Source organism: Dromaius novaehollandiae, chromosome 3, assembly GCF_036370855.1.
Source record: "Dromaius novaehollandiae isolate bDroNov1 chromosome 3, bDroNov1.hap1, whole genome shotgun sequence".
NCBI lineage: Eukaryota > Metazoa > Chordata > Aves > Casuariiformes > Dromaiidae > Dromaius > Dromaius novaehollandiae.
The window spans coordinates 851,081-866,716 of NC_088100.1; the positions used below are offsets into that span (position 1 = coordinate 851,081).

The following is a 15,636-nucleotide window of genomic DNA, read 5'->3' on the forward strand; positions in this document are numbered from 1 at the left end:
ATCACAAAAAGAAGGCAAATAAAGAGTAGATTACACATGGATGGTCACCTACAGTATGTTAAAAAATCATAACAGACTTAGCTTTGTATGTTTATATGTTTATATGATCTGTTTTTTCTCTCTAGCTCAGTTCAAAGTCTGTAGCCCTTTTTGCTATAACTATCACCAATAATAATTAATTATTGATATTATAATATAATTAATATCAATATTTTCATAATTATGATAATTAGTTGTAATATAGCATTTTGGTAAAGATTAAAAATAATGTAAAACCAACATAGTAAATAAGTGTAGCTCTCCAAATGCATTTGTTAATGAAGAAACAACATTAAGGTGTATTTCTGATTTTGGCTTATGTTATTCAGTTTTGTTTTCAATGACCTAGGAAGAAAGAGGAGCTACTGCTTGTCAATGACAAAAATACGCTAAATGCTATAAAATAAAAATGATAGGTCAGGCTCTGGCTGGAGAGGTGTAGCCTGAGGAATATGCCTGGAGCAAGAGGATCCATGGCACCTGTGGATAAAGCAGCATCCTGTGCGCTTGTAGGCAGAAGCAGCAAAGCACATCTGCATTACAAGGCAGCACCGGGAAGTATGACAAATCCAGCCTTTCCCCATCCGAGGGTACATTTGCCAACGATGTGGTAGAGCCGACTCATCTTTAAGGGCTGCGTTGGCTGAAGATTTTTAAAAATGGGACAAATTGATTTACCATGAATCAACGTCTTCATGTTTTCAAAGCCTAAATTCTACCCGACAATTGAGATCATTTGTAAACATGTGCTTCAATCTAACCAAAAGCAAGACCGTGACATGTTGGTCATACAGGTTTGGGGGCTATCTCCTGAAAAGCCATGACTTTGTGCAGGACTTCAGCAGCACAAATAAGTAGCTAAACATGAACTTCCAGCGTGAGGCTATGCACTCAAGAAAATGAGTGTGCACCTTGAATTTATTAATGAGAGTAATGTCTGGCGGTAAGCAAGCTAATATTAGCTCTGTCTAAAGCACTACTGAGACTACTTACGGGATACTGCCGCCAGGTCTGGTGCCTATATAAATATAAAAGATGCAGTCGACTTAGAAAAAACCTGACAGCAAGCTAAAGAGGTAGCTGGAGATTTGGCCAACCTGATTTATGGAGAGACTGCAGAACTTCAAGGTATTTACACAGAAGAATGTTAAGAGCGGAAGGAATCAAAATCTCTAAATACTTACATGGAAAGGGGAATTTTGAAAAAAGAAGTCTTTAGCCTCGCAGCCAGAAGCACATGACAAAACAAGGTTTGGAGAACGGCACTAGGCATATGAAGGTGAGAAATAACGTGCACGCTTTTAGTCCACTTAGTGCAGAAATGAACTAACAACCGCGTGAACAGTGTCAAAGAACGGGGTATTCTCTCCATCATTTAAAACGAAGGCTTGAATGTCTTTCCGAAATGGAAGCTCTAGGCCAGTCAAAAAGGGTTTTGTGAGAGCATTACTGCGGGGAACTTTCTAGCCTGGGCTATTTAGACGGTCCGGCTGGACAATCGTGATGACTCTTGATAGTCTTTGTAAGCTGTAATTCAAACTTTTTTCCTCTAGTGACTATTTGCCAAAGGCATTTAAAATCTGAAGCTGAGAAGCAGCTGCAATAATCATTCAACTTTTTTCCTTTAGCAAAATAGAAGCCCTTTAATTCCTCTTAGTTAGCTCTGTTTTATGCCCAATAACCTGTATTTTGGTAAAGTATCTTCAGGAAAGACATCAAGGGACTGAGAATTCACTGCTCTTCTAATTATTGTCTCCCTTTGAAAAACATAGACCTTATTTATGGTCTGAATGTATTTGGTTTCAAGTTTAAGCTCTTGGTTCTCATTATACCTTTCTCTGCTGGATCAAGCAGCTGTTCAATACTCAGCATTTTTTCCTGTAAAGTGCTTATTCACCACAACCAAGTTGCCTCACAAGCTCCTTTTGTCCAGCTCCTGAGAAATATCTGCGGGTATTTTCTGCATCTTCTCCAGTTTTTAAACATTTTAAAAAATATGGAAAGCAGAGCTATGCAAAGCCCATAAGCTAGAGAATCTCTGAGCTAATTAATCCCATTTGGTTAGAGAGGGAAAAATGCTCAGTGAGATGCTGAAGTGGATTATAATGTAGCAGCTTCCATATGAAAAATGAATGAAAGAAGTTGAAAGCCTTAGATTTTGTAACATGGGGCTGGATCGTACTTTGCAGACACTGCCTTCTGTTGAAGCGTCTTCCTTCCAAGAGCACCACGCTTTAGAGAAAACTTTCAGACATTCAAGGGAAGCACATTTGTGCCATTTCCTAACAGGACAGACAGTATTTACCCCGACAAATGAAATACAATGTAGTTTTCAAAGAGCTCTTGCTGCCAAAGGTGTAAATTTTAGAACCTTCTTTAGATTACAGATGCCATTTTTTGAAGGTTGAACTGTGAACTAACTAGTAATAGCAGAATATTAATTCAATAAATAATGTATTCAATAAGTTATTCAGTTATTCAATAAAATATAGCCAGGGAATTCTCTTGTCAGTACCCAAACTACGACACACTTCATTCTATAAATACTGCCCTTTTCCCCTGTCACTTCAAAATGCAAAGTCAATCAGCTTTGGAAGTATGTCTGAATGTTCGGCGCTATGGACTGTCAGAGTTTTACTGATGAATCAAATAACTGACATTTATCTTCAACTTTACTCTTTTGAAAAATAAATATTAAGCAGCTAATCCCAATTCTGCTAGTTCTTCTGTCAGCTTTTCTTCTTTACAGTTTTCTGAACTATCCAAAGAATATGTTTCAAGTTACATTTTTATTTACTTCTAAATCCATTTTAAAAATGGCAAGTTATAACACGCCGTCGGTCTTCAGAATTTGGCAGCTTAAAATAACACCTTAGGGTTATCAAAGATATGCCAATATTACACTCCTCAATAACAGCAGCATTGTCTGTGCTACGGAATAGACCAAGTTATCAAATGCACATAAGCTTTAATATTTCTTTTACCGTAGAAGCCTGAGTTCGGCCAACAAAGTTGGGTTCTGCTGGGCTTTCTCAGGCGTGGGCTGGGAGGCTTGCTCATGCTCCAGTCTGAGACGCTGAATTTCTTGGAGTATCTCTCTATTTGAATTACAGAGGGAAGAATAAAGAGGAAAAAGGTCAGTCTCTACACTGCTCTTAAAATACTGATATAAACCTCCAAGCATGCTTCCCATTGGTTTCTGGCCTAAACACAGCAAGTTTTTTTCATGTACGACTGGCACAGATTCACACCCAAGAAGGGTAAGTTTGTGCAGTCCAATGAGCTGCTACAGGACACACAAAAAATTCATTACTTAAGTAATGCAAAATATGAAATCACTTCTGTGCCATATGCTGCCAATGTCTCTCCAAAGCCTTTCACGTGCTTTAGGCTCGGAGACTTTTAAATGGAAAAGAGTGACATTTTCAGCATAATCTGCTCTTCTGTTTGCACCTATGTAGGAAAGATGCACCGCCAGCATCTGCAGCAGCGCGGGCCCTGGTTCGCTTCCTGCTCACCTTTACGGGCTCTCCTGGCAGGTCAGCAGGAATAACAAAAACAACAGCTTCTGACCACATCAGCTCAAAGTAAGAGCGAGAAACTGGTCATGAGGTCTCACACGGGGATGCACTCAGGCAGCATCCCTGCTGCACCGCGTGTACCCCGAAGCGCTGCTGCGTTCGGTGCAGCTGCAGGTTGGGAGACTTATCACTGACTGCCAAGGCCTCATTTGCTGAAATGTAAAATAATCCTTCTGATCTGAGAGCGAAGATTATAATCTCTAATTCTCTCCCCCTGCTCTTCTTAAAAACTGCTGAGCTGCTCTTCCTGCAAGGTTTCGTAACAGCACTGATTTAGATCTGCTTTATCTCCATGAATCATTTCAAATACCTGCAGACTCTCCTGGTAGCAGGCTTACACCATGCAAGGATCAAACTGTTCCCATAATCTCCAGGAACTGGGACTCCTCAGAAGTAACCGTATTAAGCATGTTTGGTCTGCTGAGGGTGCCTTGGTGACGCTCAAGACCCCGGGGGCTGTGCAGACGGCAGCCCACCCAGGCGAGCTCGGGAGCAGCTGGAGCTTGTCCTCGGGAGCACACGGAGACCGGAGCACATCTGGCTGTCCGGGGGCAGCCCGCGGGCTGCCTACGCAGCAAAGCACGTTACGCTTGCAACTGCTCCAAAGGCTGGGTTTTTTTTTTAGTCTCTTAGCTTCTCTTAGCCAGAGAAACATGAACTCAAAATGGGGGTGCTGAAGAAGCAGATGAGTGCAAATATATTATTAAATAAAAACAGAGTTCTCTCTTAATGGTCTCTAAGAGGGACTTAACAGTCCCTCTGGAATAAGAGGAGGAAACGCAACTCCTACAGTCCCTCTCTATTTCTTCCAGGCCTTGCAGTTTCTTTAGACCTATTTTGTCTTCTAGTAAATGGAAAAAAATCCTCATTCTTCTCACATTACATTTGTTTGCCACAGGCTTTCAGAAATGCCCTGCTTGCTCCGCTATACACTAGCTGACTTATTCGGTTGCTGCCACCCGAATGGCTCGTTCTGCTCTACGACGGTTGCTGGGTTTGGTGCTCCTGATGCTCAGGGCCAGGTGGAGATTTGGTGAAGTCTCGGCGCAGGGAACACCAGGGAAATCATCACCCTGCTGCAGCTTCTCAGCGCGGAGGCCCCTTTGCTCTGTGCTTCTAGGTCTCCTTGTCGCGATTAGGAATGGAAACGACCATTTCGGGGCACTAAACTAAACTTTTTGGAGCCAAATTCTCCTTTAAGATAGCGCAACGTTTTCAAATCCAGAGCCACGGTGGGAGCACCGATGTCCACGCTTAAGGCAGATCTTTGCATTTTCCCGAACTGCAGCTCACGTTGGTGTCCCCAGCCGGGTTTCAGCCTGCTCCCTGGGGAAACAAGGGCACTGCAGCTGCATCGGCGCTGAGCTAAGCGCTCACTGACTCAGACACATCCTTCAGTGAAAGAGCTAGGAAAACCATCTGGTTAACATAATGCAAAAGGTTAAAAATAATAAAGTATTACTGCTAAAAGCTCTTCTCTCCTCAAATGCTGTTTGCAAAAGAACACCGATCAAAGCTTGCCCTTTACCTGTTTTTGTTTTCCAGCTCTGCTATCAGCTGTCTTTGCTGTTTATTGGCATCGAAGTTGAAACCCAGGTCTGTCGGTGGGCGAGGCTGGTGGGTGAGGAACAGAGAAAAATCAAACACAGTATTCATTACCTCTTGCTACGTATGACATGTATGGATTCAGTCCCATATCTGCTAAATGCCACGGCACAACGCTTACAGCTCAGACTGAAAAACAGCTCAAATGACTGTGCTGGGATGGACTTTTGAAGCACATCTCCACGCGGTTTTACAGCTGATTTGATCCGATCTCAGTGTGGGCTGCTGCTGAAAGGGTGATCGGGCTCATCACACTCGCTGCTACCAACATCTGGCTCAGCCACATCTAGGCAGTGCTCAAGTTAAAAGCTTATCCCTACAAGTAAGATCGGTTCCTTAATCTCCCCAGCAACGTAAGCACAAGTCATGGCACAAGACAGCAAGCAAGAACACGTTGCTGGGGCGGGGAAGGACGGCACCTCTCTCTTTCTCGGGGAGAGCGCGAACGCAGTCCCCCACTGCCACAAACGATGCAGTCGAGTTTCCCGCATTTGGGGAAATCGCAGGGGTCAGCACGCCCGGAGTGCAAGGGACCAGCCTCGCCCTGGGAAAACCACCTGCCTGACCATGGATGGTGTCTCCCCGGCCAGGTGAGCACACGTGAAGCAACGCTCTGCTTTACGACTCACGACACCCTACCTCTGGCTATGGGGCCTCTGGCTACGTTATATCATCTGTTAACGCAACCAGTCTGAAGAATTTTGCTCGCCATTTCTAAGACCTTCAGAAAAAAAATGCCCCACCGACCTGTTCCTACAGCACAGGACAGTATTTTGTCAAAGCAAGTCATCGTCTTTGCTATATGATAAATTACAAAAGCCAGAACCTCCCTGGTGAAGAGATATAGTTATATATTTTATCAGTCTCTGCATCCTGCAGCCATCAGCTGCTGGGAAGAGGTGCAGATAACACATATCAGCCGCAGCCTCGAGAGCCTCCGGAGACACAGCGGCTCTGGGGGCACCAGCTGAAGCAGACGAACCTTTGCTTTGCCACAAAGCAGGACTGCGCCTATAAAAAACAATCTAGTCCTTAACCTCGTTCCTCAGAAATCCTGTCCAAAGCCTGAAATGAGCCTCATGACCTAAAGTACTGGAGTTCTCAAGAGCAAAGACAACGCTGCAGAGCAACTTTAACTGGTGCCTTTTTAACCACCGTGCCACTTCTCCCGCGCTCTGTCCCTGAGAGCAGGCACATCCCTCATGCTGCTCCCTTTCAAACCTCGCTACCCTGAGAAGTCTTTTGGAAGCAGTGCAGTGGATATTTCATATGACAATTCAATATTTTATTTGTTCTATTTTTTTTAAGTTTGATTTTTTAGGTAACTTGGAATCACAGAACTGTTGAGGTTGGAAGGGACCTCAGGAGCCTGCCTGCTCAAGCAGGGTCAACTAGAGCAGGTTGCTCAGGGCCGTGTCCGGTTGGGGTTTGAATATCTCCAAGGATGGAGACTCCACAACGTCCTCAGGCAACCTGTTCCAGTGTTTGACCATCCTCACAGTAAAAATGCCTTTTCTTACGTTTAAATGGTATTTCCTGCATTTCAGTTTGTGCTCGTTGCCTCCTGTCCTTGCCCTGGGTGCTGCTGAAAAGAGTCTGGCTCCATCTTCTTTACTCGCCACCACCAGGTACTTACAAAGACCCCACTGCCCCCGAGTCTTCCCTCCCCTCAAGGATAAACAAGCTCAGAAGAAAACCCAGACTGCCAGTTCTCCACCAACATCTACACCTTCCAGGTTCTCAGACGTAAGAGGTACCTGATGGTCAGCCTGAAGGTTTCCAACGCAAATGCCCATGCCTAGTGAATTAAAAAGCATCAGGCAGAGGCACCGGAATTTGATCACCATATTATTAAATTTTTAGTGTGGTCCCTGACATACTTTTGGCTCAGACTGGCGAGCTCGCTCAAGCAATTCTCAGCACGGTTTGGGTTACTACAAGCTGCGAACCAGCTGCAACAGGTGGTTCGTACGCAGCTGTTCTGTTCCGGAGGGTGAGAGCGCTTAATATTACACACGTAAGCAAGGAATGGGCCCTCGAATGTTTTAATGACTGCCACAACAAACCCTAAGTGACTATCATATGCTCAGAAGTGCTCTGATCTTGATAAAGAGCACTTATCCCTCACCAAAGTTGTGCTACAACATGGACTTTGGAGGACAGGCATCTAAACTCTTGAGTACCCAAAAGGTAAGAGTGTCAGAGTCACGTGAGGTAGCATGGAGCTTGTTCGTAAATGCAATCGTAGTATATGTCTAATTGTCAGGACACATGGCCAGAAAGCATCTGACAAAAATTCCAAACATATCTGACCTTGAATGGGTCATAAAGACGCTGCTTCCGCCCCGCATTCCCGAACCGCAGGCGTATGAGATCCCGGGAGGCAGCGCTCGGGAGGCAGAGCTGCGACTCTGAGCCGGGCTTCTGGGTTCGGGTTTAAAAAAAATCCAATGGCGGTTTAGTATTAAAAAGCATCACCTGTCCAGAACACAGAGTTTGGAGCTTTGGGGTGAAAACACAGGTTAGAAAAGGGAAAGGATGGATTGAAGGCAACTCAGAGAGAGGCTTCAAGCAGACTGGGCATGATGAAACTCATCAGAGTACTTAGCTCTGGTTCTTAAATATACCTGAAACAATCCCAAAGCTTTTGTGCCCACCTTTAAAAACCCTTGTTTTCTCAGGTCAAAGTGAACTACTTTCCTTCCATGACAAAAAATCCAATCTTATGGATAGGAGGGAAACGATTAAGGTGACATACTGCTGCTTCAGCAAAGCTTTGGACATTGCCTCCCTGACAGTCTCACGCGTGGGCCAGACAAACAGGCTGGAGGAAATAACTGGAAGGGAGGTGTGGAACCGGCCTGAAAGCCATACTGAAAAAGTAATTATCATTAGTTCAGTGCCAGACTGGAAGGATCCTCTCGTGGAGTTTTACAACTTTTCTCCTGGATTTGGGTTTCCCTTGGATTTCAGTATTTTCATCAAGAACATGGATGATGGAATAAAGAATTTGCTTCTTAAATCTGCAGACTGTCATACTGCGTCAAGCTCCTACTACTTTGGAGGACTGAAAGAATGAAGAGAAGAAACAAATGAGAGGAGACGACATAAGAAACAAGCTGGCTGCAAAGAGGAAGGTAATATATTATTCTCCATATCCACTGAGATAGGAGAATTAGTAGGAAGCTCAAACCAAGCAAAGAAGAAGTATGTTATAAATCAGGAAAATCTTTTTAGTGGTAAATTAATTTAAACATTGCAACAAAATTAATTTAAACATTGCAACAAATTGCCTAGTCAGACTTCATCTGTAGTGCGCTCCATCCACTTTTTTTTTTTTTTAAAATTACTTGGATTAGCATCTGCCCAAGAATGGTTTAAGCTGATCTGACCTGCAGTGGAAAACGTCTGTACGTAGGTCCTAGCTGGCCTTTCCACTACTCAAAACTGGAGAAGCTGTGGACCTGAAAGCAAGGGCCTTCCAACTTTGATCACTGCATGTGCAGCGGAGTGCTCACATTTCCAGTACCGATCTATTACTTTGAAAAAAGATAAGATGTATGATCAAATTTTCAAGAGTGATGTCTAATTTTAGTCTTCATCCTGCAGAGAGCAACGTTGTTTGTTTTGCCATTTCCAGCCTCTCTGGATTCCTCACAGGTCACTGTTCCTTTTCAAAGAACGCAATAGAAAATCTCCATTTAATCATACAGACCTAGGTAACTTTGTTCTCTCTATTTAGATTTAGTTTGGAAATACTTAATCTTCTGCTTCCACAGATGAAACTTTCCCTGAACGTTGCAGTTTTCTAAATAGGAACGTCTCAGAACATTCTCCCTCATACATACAAATAAGAACTGTCCTATCTTTTAAAAAAAACCCCTTTCCTCTAAATCATCCCCACAATGCCGTGTAACTCACATTTCTATCAAATCCAAGGACATTATGCACCTCATCCATCTTCAGGCTTGTGAGCTAGATAAATACAGCTAACTGAATAAATAACTTCCCATCTCTTTTGTTTTGATTCAAGCCATTTTTTTCTATATTCTTTAAAATAAGAAAAATCTGACCTCCAGACACCTTTCTGTTCCCAACACTTCTCAAGCTCTATGATTAGGTATTCTCTTCCACTCTTCCTTTTTTTTTAATGTCTTTTATCATTCTTATTACTGCTCTTCTTTCAGATTGCTTTATAAACCTCTAAAGACATTTGAGAGAAAACCTCATTCCATAGAAACTAATGAAATATTTGACCAACCAATTCCCAGCAGTGAAGAACTAAGATTAACTGAGAACTCAGATTTCTTTTCCATACTTTTCTTGATGAAGTCTTCATATTTAGGTTCCATTTTTGGGTGGCTTTCCTATTAGCCCAACCATTGCATCTATTGCAACCTGCTCTTCCTCCAACTGCCTAGACCCTGGCAGTCTTAAGCAGCCTGAATTGTGCAGTATTTGTACAATATTTGACATTTTATCCACAAATGCACATCTGAGTTCCAAACTCCTAGTGTGCGACGCATCTGTATTCGCTTTTTCTCACGCACAGTCATCTTAGTACCTGGAAATTCCTTAGCAGCTACTCTGCTGACAGGATCAGTAGTGCAGCATCATCTTCCGTTGATTCATCACTGCTCAAGAATAATCCCCCAATTTCTTTATGATCTAACTGTGTAGCATAACTATTTTCTCTGTGACAAGCAAACATCTTGCAGTGGCCCATAAAAAAATACAATGTGCTATAATGAAAGACTTTACAAGGGACATGTGGATCTGAAAGTTTGTCATTATTCTTCTCAAGCCTAGCTGATTGCAGATTGTTTTGTGGAGCACACAGTTTAAGGAACCCTGGTTCATCCTTTATAGCTATCTCAAGATGCTGTAACTCTTCTGAATACAGCAGATTTCACTGGCAAAAGAAAGTATTATTCAGGCTAAAAGGATGTTGAAATATGACTGAGGAACTAGTGGATACTGGGTGGGACCTGTTGCTGATCTAAGTGTTTCAAATTAAATTAATGTATGAGTTGTGCATTATATTTTGTGCATGTGAGTATTTCAAATGCATCTCCTAAATACTACTATTAGGAGAAAATTATATAGTATGGGCTATCATTCAAATGTGCAAATACCATTTAGGCTTCAGCTTGGACATTGTTTCTAAGACAGCCCTTATTTCTTCCATGAATGAACTCCTCTGGAACACAAGGAAAGGAAATCCTGTCTACAGTCACTGCTCTGATTTCTGCCCACCATCCACTGATCATCGAGCTCTTACGGCCACGGCCTTTGGAAGAGTTTTGGGTATATGAGTATAAATATATGTATACAGGACTGTGATGGCAAATGCTATTCTGCTAAATCCATGAATTCATCTGAGGATTTGCATGCTACTAATATTTACCTTGACGAGAGCTGCCTGTCCTCTCTGTGAAGTGACATGTGATTCTTGAAATCTCTCCACTTAAGGGAAGAATAAAACCCAAAACACTGACTTCCTAGTCACTGCTCTTAAGTTTGTATTCCATCTTACTGGACAGCTATGAATATGATTTGTGTCTTCCAAGATTTAATACTGTAATTCAGTTCCGTAGAAAGCTTAGCAGTTTCAGCTCCCTACCTGCTCAGCAGCACTGAATATCAGGAACATACTCACCTTTCCACTCAAAGGCATGGGTGAAAGTATGATTACGATTGCTTTCTGCTTTCCTGCTGCTCAGCATGAATGCTGAAGCCTCACCAGTTCCGCAAGGATCATCCAAATGGCAAGTCCCATCCTCTCTCATCAAGAACTCATAAGGAAGATCATAAAATCTCCTTAAATTCCTTAATGGCCAGTAGGAACAGTAAAACCTGCTAGCACTGTGATTAGCTTTAATGCAGACTGGCCAACAATCTTTGAAGAGAGAACCACGCTGGAACTTCAAGTTGCACAGGTATCTGTAGTAAGGAGTTTGCAGCCCTCACCTACAGAATGCTTTCTTGGATGAAAGCAGAGGATTCAATGCCACTTTTCCATCAAGCCCACAAGAAGCCAGTTTGGCAAGCACCATGTAGCTGTGCTCCTCTACCACCAGGATTTGGAAGAAATTCTCAAAAAATACAAAAGTATGCTTCTCACGGCCATCAAATTCCAGATTCCTCGGTATAAGGACATCACGGCAAGTCTGAACCAGAATTTCATCTGTTCCTCACTGTGGTATCATGGTGTACTTTACGACCAGCACACAAAGAAGAGGAAACAAGTAACGAAACCACTTCATATCACTATCGTATTCAAGAGAAGAAGAAACTGTGCAAGAACCAGGCTGCAGATCTATCCTGCAAAGATGTGCAGCAGAAATTTTGCTTTAGTTCTTTATTCATGTTTAAAAAATGTTTATAAGAGAAATGTCTAAAAGAACAAAAATTAGCTGAAGGGAATATTTGGGCTGTATGTACAGCTTAAATGAGACGAGATGATGAAAGGCTTTTAGCACCACTTACTGCTGAGGGAAGAAGAGCAGCCACACACCGTCTTCAAAACAGAGCAACGTGGGCAAGAACCTCATTACTGTATTTCACCCAAATCTGAACGTTTTCCCCCATTTTTCCTCCGTCCCGGCGTGCCTCTGCTCCTGCCGACCTCCAGAGGCTGCCGCCTGCCCAGCCGCTCGCTCTCCGTCGGAAATCAGCGGGACGCAGCAGGCGCTTCTGGCTCACGGTCAAGATACCGACCTGTGCTTGCCTGAATCAGCCTGCCCGGCTACAGCAGCAGAAACCCCGCAGGACCTGGGGCGGTAGTAACAGCGGAAAATGGGGGAAAAGAGGAGCTGAGGCAGAGCAGGTGGGAGTAGGAGGTTGGGGAGATGCAGGAGGGATGGTCTGGAGAAAGAGAGGGGTTGTGCAGGACTGATAACAGAGACCTTAGGGCTGTTTTATGTATATGGCTGCATATACATATAGATTTCCTCCCCAAAAGTACACTTAACTGCCCTTCCCCTTAAAAGCATTCAGTCACCTTATATGCAGGATTAGCTGTATTCAAGTAAAATGGCAGCGTTAAGACGGAACCTGACACGAATTTAGAAGGGATTTTGTACGTGAGGGTAGATGAGGGGGTGGGAATACTGGAAGTCGTTTTCAGTTGCCTGCCTTTATCAAAACGAGGGTGTTTGAGAGGAAATACCTGCTTCCTTACCTCAGACCGATAATCTGAACAAATCAGCAGAGGGAGACAGACGAAGTTATGATCTTGAAAGACGTGATTTAAACCAACTTTGGCTTTGTTTAAATTTCCTCACTCTAATCATCTAGTCACCTTCTGCTTTTCTCTCTTGCTTTCTATCTAATCAGGCTGGCTCAGCCAGGCAGCAGGTATTTTAATGCACAGTACTTTGCTGCGACCAAACTGGCAAGCCAAGCATAGCCCTAAGCAACTTAAATTCAACAAAAGCGGTTTTGTCTTCTGAAGACTGGCTTGAAGAAAACAGGAGTAACGCAGTCAAAGCTTGTTTTGAGCCAACACAGATGAACTGATATCTAACAGTGTATAACTGCACTGGTTGCATGCCATGAGCATCTGCTGCTCTGTGGAGCAAGTAAATCCCCAGTAAAGACTTCGAGCAAAAGTTTTCCCCTAAAACTGTTAATGGAATGTACTTGCACTCATATTACAAGTGACATTTATCATAATAGTAGTAACAAGCCTGCAGAAAGCATTTTTAACATTTTTTCTACTTTGAGAAAAAGCAGAAACTGATGGACTGAGTCAGATTCAGAGCCCCATAGCCCAAGATACACTTTCCAGCAGTGACCACTGTCCACTATTTCAGGGAAATGAATAAGCAACTTTGCATTAGGCAGCTGTAGTATCAACAGCATCTTTACTTGGTATCTTCTTAATTCCCAGCAGTTAGATAATGGTTAAAAACTTAAATACAGCTGCTTCGTCCCTTCTAATTGCCCCCTCTGGAAGCTCAGTAGCTCCATTGCATCCTTTCTAAAGCATGGAGATCAGAACCGCACACGGTAATCAAGATGTGGGCACACCGAGGTTTATACAGTGGCAAAATAACTCCCTTTCTCCTGTTCTCAGTACCTTGATTACGCTCAACATTTTGTTGGCCTTTCGGCTGCTGCACTTGAAGCCGGTAATTTCAGAGAAGTGCCAATGACGACTGCAATCTCTCTTTCCTGAGTTAGAAGTTCCAAGTTCAACATGTAGGTATAGTTTAAATTATTTTTCCCTAGACGCATTACCTTAAATTTATCCACACCGACGTTCATCTGCCACCTGTTTGCCCACTGAGGCAGTTTTGTGTTATCCTTTCGCAGTTCCTCACCATCGCTGTCACATTTGACCACTGACCTGGCACAGTATCATTGCAAACTTGGAGGCTTCACTGTGCACTGCCTTCTCCAGCTCACGGTGAACATGCAAATAAAACTGGCCCCTGCACCAACCTATGAGGGACCTCACTGCTTTTCTATCCTAAGTGACCATTAACCCCTACCCTTTATTTCCCTGCCCTTTTATACCAGTTTTTAATCCATAACAGGACCTTTCCTCCAATCTCTTTTTAAAGTTTTAAAAATAATCCTTGGTGTGAAATCTTATCAAAGCTTTTTCCATATCCTAATATATTATGTCCACTGAATCTCTTTATCCATTTGCTCACCCATCCTCTGAAAGAAATCCACTAGTTTGGTGAGGTGGGATTTCCTTCCAGAAAGGCCCTTTCCCCCAAACACTGTGATTGTACATGTGCTCAGTGATGTTACTGCCTGTAGGCACTGCTTATAGGCTTCCTGCTTTCTGGACTCTTGTTTTAGGTTTTTTTCTAACTCTTTCATTTTTTCGTAGTTGCTTTTCTTGAAACTGCGTGTCTGCATACCGGATTTAGTTGGCCTGCTCTCTCCTGCTGCAGCGTTGGACGTAGCTGCGTGATGGTTGCTACTGCAGAGCAGCCAGCACCACTGCCACCACTGCCACCACCCCAGCTGGGCCCTGGGCACCACTCAGGACCGAACCCCCGACGGCCTCCTTCTGTGGGTCCCAAAACTAGTCGTTCAAGGAAACATCATTTATGGCATCAAAAAATGTTGCTTCTACATCTCCCTCTGAAGAGGCTTTGGTCTAGTCTGCACGTGGGCAGCTGAGTTTTCCCACTGTTACTACCTGTCCTAAATTTGCAGCTTCTCTAATCTCACTTAACATTTCCACTATCATCATCTGATCAGGGGTCAGTATTCATATCTGTTATTAAGAATCTGGACTTCCAGTGCACAAGGATTCCACAGTTCTTCTCTTTTCCTGTGATATTTTTACGCTGTTCCACTGTGTATTATCCTTTATGCACAACACCAATCCCCTGCCTGTGTGTCCTCCTCCATCGTTCCTGTAAAGCTGGAAGTCTGGCAACCATATACTCTACGACCATCTTTCTCCTACGGGATCTCCGAGAGGCTTTTTATATTGGGGTTGTCATTTGATGTTCCACATTTCAACTCCATATGGAGAGAAAAAGTTGTTCCTCTTTTTTGGTTTTGAATTTCCCACCCTCTAATTTGCTCCTGTCTCTTTGTCTTGATCTTACAAAAAGAATATAAAAACAAGATTGTGGCTGACAAGTCTCAGACACGCGATTTCCCCCAAACCGGGGAATCCGGCGAGCAAGCGGCACAGGCCCAGCACGCAACTCCAGAACTCCACCGGCTCTTCCACCACTAAGCTGCAAAGGCCAATTTGGACGCTAATAGCATAAAGTGTTGGCTTAGAAAGAGGGATCTCCTATTGGCAAGAAACAGTTTGAACCTGCCATAAAGTAGAGTATTTGGAAGAGAGCCTATGATTCCCTCAGATTATGAAAAACAGGTCCTTATCAGTTGATTAGTAGTTTTTCCACTATGAGTAAACACTGGACCTATTAAGCAACCTTTAGATTCCTTGCTACTAAGCTTGTGTCATGATGAAAACACACGATCTCTTCTTACTCTCCAGTCTTTCTTTCTCCATCATGTTTCAGTCCCTGAAAGCACTTTGACATCTACCTTATGATGTATCTTATTTGCATTTAAAGAAAGCAGTAGTCTGTCAAATGTCTTTAAAAGGTCTCAATAAACTCTAAATGCTGTTTTCCCTGCATCCAAAGAAGTATACATAAACAGGTTAAGGTGATTTACAGATTTTTAAATGATCAGGTTCTTTCAGAGACAGTATTAATACACTCCAATATTTCTTCGTATCTCTTTATTACTACCAGGAAAACTCAAGTCATGGGTCAGAATCCCTCCATCACCTTCCAGAGTGAAACGGATCCAGCTGTTAGCGTTTCAACAACTTCAAATTTATATAAAGACTGCATTAAAATCCCCTTTCTTTATCTAAAACATTTGTACTGTAATGCTTCATTATTTCAACACGAAC

At 43.0% G+C, this 15,636-nt stretch overlaps 2 protein-coding genes and 1 non-coding gene across 11 annotated transcripts in view; 1 reads left to right on the top strand and 2 right to left on the bottom strand.

The window, feature by feature from the left end:
• The window catches only part of HADHB (hydroxyacyl-CoA dehydrogenase trifunctional multienzyme complex subunit beta), a 644,785-nt gene that overhangs the window by 210,161 nt on the left and 418,988 nt on the right, over positions 1-15,636 (top strand). The window lies entirely within an intron of this gene.
• Positions 1-15,636, bottom strand: part of DTNB (dystrobrevin beta) — a 211,304-nt gene that overhangs the window by 64,022 nt on the left and 131,646 nt on the right. For all 9 annotated transcript variants that reach the window (XR_010388137.1, XR_010388136.1, XM_064508184.1 and 6 more), the window contains 2 exons: positions 5,149-5,234; positions 3,024-3,137 (listed from right to left, as the gene is read on the bottom strand). Coding sequence is in view for 7 of the 9 variants with exons in the window: in XM_064508184.1 (XP_064364254.1) it covers positions 3,024-3,137; positions 5,149-5,234 (200 nt within the window). In the remaining 2 variants the exon portion in view is untranslated. The remainder of the gene's footprint in view (positions 1-3,023; positions 3,138-5,148; positions 5,235-15,636) is intronic.
• Positions 5,656-5,823, bottom strand: LOC112989872 (U1 spliceosomal RNA). Its single transcript, XR_003260934.2, has one exon. It is a non-coding gene; the product is annotated as a U1 spliceosomal RNA (small nuclear RNA).